General features: G+C 53.7%; 1 protein-coding gene across 1 annotated transcript; it reads left to right on the forward strand.

The window, feature by feature from the left end:
• The first annotated feature begins 1,251 nt into the window (after window positions 1-1,251).
• On the forward strand, window positions 1,252-2,926 carry LOC147688900 (fizzy-related protein homolog). Its single transcript, XM_086941798.1, has 3 exons — window positions 1,252-1,381; window positions 1,869-1,996; window positions 2,570-2,926. Exons 1-3 carry the CDS (start codon window positions 1,363-1,365, stop codon window positions 2,696-2,698), a joined length of 276 nt encoding a protein of 91 aa, XP_086797924.1. The 5' UTR covers window positions 1,252-1,362; the 3' UTR covers window positions 2,699-2,926.
• Window positions 2,927-3,239: the final 313 nt, after the last annotated feature.

Genomic DNA, 3,239 nt, shown 5'->3' on the forward strand with positions numbered 1-3,239 from the left:
CCCTCGTGGCTGAGGCGACACAGAACTAACTATCATTTGTTTCAGTTTCTGTTTCACATACAATGTCTGTGTGTTTGTCTTATTTTCAGAAAATCGTCAAGCGTTTAACTTCTTTTCTTTCTCACAAATGTATACATAGCTTTGATGAAAAAAGTATTACCCTTACATTTTAAGGAGAGAGTCCACTTAACTTTTCTCTCCCTGAACTTGGTTTCAAGGTCAAACTTTATTCTAACGAGTACAGCACAAATAAAACGGGTATATTTATTTAACAAACGTTTACGCACGCATGTTTTTTGCCGCCCTCCTCCTTTTGCCGCCCTAGGCAGCCGCCTAGTCTTGCCTAATGGCAGAAACGGCCCTGCCTGGGGGCCGATTTTGTTACAGGGCCGTTTTTTAGGTTTTGCCTAGCGGAAGCTGCGCTCTGCGCAGCTTTTCCGCGCAGGCGAAATCCTGTTGAGAACTGTAGGGTGCTTTGGGTCGGCCCTCGTCGTTGATTGGCTGGCTCCGTAAACGGAGCCTTGCCATTGGACGAGGGGCCTGTCCGTCAATGCCGGACCAGACACGGGGGCGTTCCCGACATTCTTTGGCTTTTGCCGACGTCACGGGACGCCGGGAACGCCCCCGTGTCTGGTCCGGCATTGCCGGCACTTCTGCGTCTCTCCTAACCCCGTGACTGGCCGGCCGGCCAATCCTAGCGCGGCCGGCCGGAAGTGCCCGCCCCCCGCAGCCCGGGGGAAGAAGGAGAGGAAGACGGCAAGCACTATGGCGGCGCCCGCGGGGAGACCGGAGAAGTGCCTCTCCAACCTGCCGCTCTGTCTGGGCTGCCCAGCCTGTCGCTGCTCGCCTCCCAGACCAGGTGAGTCGATTTATTTGTTTGTTTTTTTCCCTCCTCCCCTACCCTCCGAGCCCCTGCCCCAACCTGTCTTCCTCCTCGTGGCCGGGGCTATGTTTAGGGGCGCTAGGCCGCCCGCATGGCCGGGCTTTGTGTGCCGGTTACGGGATGCCTGGGAGATCCACGGAGGCTCTTGAGCCCCTGCGGGGGGATACAGGGGGTCCGCTTTGTGTCCCACCGCTGGCTGCAGTCTGCTCGAATGTTTTTATTGCTGCCCGCATTGCCCCTGCAGCTTTCTGCTGATGTGTTTTACAGCTGGGAACCGGCGCTCGCTGGTCACATACCGAAGATTAATGGCGGCTTAAGTAATAGCGCTAATTACCTCATTTCTCTGGGCGGGAGCAGACGGGAGGGCACCAGGCAGCAGCGGCAGCGATGGTACTCATTCTCAACCACATCCTCATCGCAGTCCTTCAATTTTTCAGACGGGGCCAGCAGGTCTTCCTGAAGGCGGAGGAGAAGCCGGCATGCTCGGACGCCCTGCAGGTAAGAGACGGCGCCTCCGGTCCCCGCGTCCCCTGTGCGCGCCTGTGTGATCTTGTGACAGCGCCGCGCTGCTTGTGCCCCTTCGAAGTTATTGCTGTCTCTTGGGCTGTGTGCACTGCCAAGCATACCCTGTGTATAAGCACGTGTGCAGGGGGGGGGGGGGGGAGAGGTATGAGGGCTGCAGGTGAGAACTGCTCTGTTGGTAGAACAATGAAGTGCTCGTGCCTACAAAGTGCTCATATTTCAACTTTTCCCCGCTGTGATCGCGTTCACTTCCCATTTAAGCGAAGGATGCCACCTCGGACAACGGCAAAGGTAGGTGCCCTCCCCCACCCCTCGCATGTGTTTTGTTCCCACCATCTGTGCGGGGCTTTGTGGGGCGTGATGGATGTGACCTGTAGACAAGTGGGGGCAAGAAGCCTGTCCCCTCCCCCTCCTGCCCTCGGCCAGGCAGATGCTCAGACTCTCTCCTGTTGTTTCCGAGCAGATGGGCTGGCATACTCTGCCCTGCTGAAGAACGAGCTGCTGGGGGCGGGCATCGAGAAGGTGCAGGACCCGCAGACCGAGGACCGGCGGCTGCAGCCCTCCACGCCCGAGAAGAGGAGCCTCTTCACGGTAAGCCACAGCGCCCCCTGCTGTCCCCCCTCACACACCCGCTGGGACGGGGTGATGACCTCTGTGAAGGTCACAGCCAGGCCTGGGCGGTGTGCTGTGGGCGGGCCTGGTCTCAGCGGCGTGAATACCAGCTACATGTGGAGGTGCAACAGGAGCCCACACATGCTCTCTGTGCAGCACTTAGTGTGTTCTACCATATTTGTTTGTATCCCCGTGGGTTGCTGTGCCTGCTGCAGGGGTCTGTGTGCAACCAGCTCAGTGTTTAGACTCATGGATAGCTTGACTCCTTCCGAGAGTATGCCGAGTTTTAATACATTTACAAACAATAGTCAGTATCCTCACTCCAATCACATGCTCTATTTCAATACACACAACGTGTATATGTATAAGCTGGATTCTTACACCTATAAGCTTGTTGGTTGCTGGCTTGTACTACCATTTCTCATTCGTAAACACGAGGAATTTTTTGTTGCTCGTTGCGGTTTTCTATAAGCCATCCCATAAAATGTGAGTTGCTCCTTGCTGATCACAGCCCCACGAGCCGCTCTCACCTTGCGTTTTCCTTCCTTGCAGTATTCCCTCAGTTCAAAGCGCTCCAGCCCAGATGACGGAAACGAAGTGTCTCCATACTCCTTGTCGCCCATCAGCAACAAAAGGTCAGTCCTGGCGCGGGCGGGGTGGCATAAAGAGTGCATTATATGAAGCGCAAATGTGCAGCGAATGAAGCTCTGCTCCATCTCCACCAGTTGTAAGAACCATGCTATAGTATAGGCCTTGATTATTCAAATGTTTCTTCAGACCTGTAGGGGGGAAATAAATGCCCTGCATGATGGTGCCCTCCATGTACCACCTTCGCCCCTTCCATGACCACTTTGTGGCGTCCATCAAAGTTAAAATAGAGCCCTTTCCTTATCGGGTGACAAATTAATTAAACAAAAAAAAGATTACATATTTTTACACTGGTGTAATACTAGAAGCAGACAGCGATGCAGCAGCATCAGTGGAAACCCTCTAATACTCTTTATCGCATCTTACGCCCACTAATAAGGGCCATGTTCCCAAGAAAACTATTACTGGCTGTTTGACTCGTTGAAAAGACTGAAGGGTCACATCACAGGTCTGAAAAGATTAAACCAGCTTTGTTCCTACCCATTGACTTGATGAGTCTCACTTCTTGCCTAGTGCTACTTTTAGCTGACTTGGGTATCCATGGAAATACAACTTGTATAGGCAACTTCAAGAT

This window comes from Lissotriton vulgaris, chromosome 10, assembly GCF_964263255.1.
Source record: "Lissotriton vulgaris chromosome 10, aLisVul1.2, whole genome shotgun sequence".
In the NCBI taxonomy this organism is placed as follows: Eukaryota; Metazoa; Chordata; class Amphibia; order Caudata; family Salamandridae; genus Lissotriton; species Lissotriton vulgaris.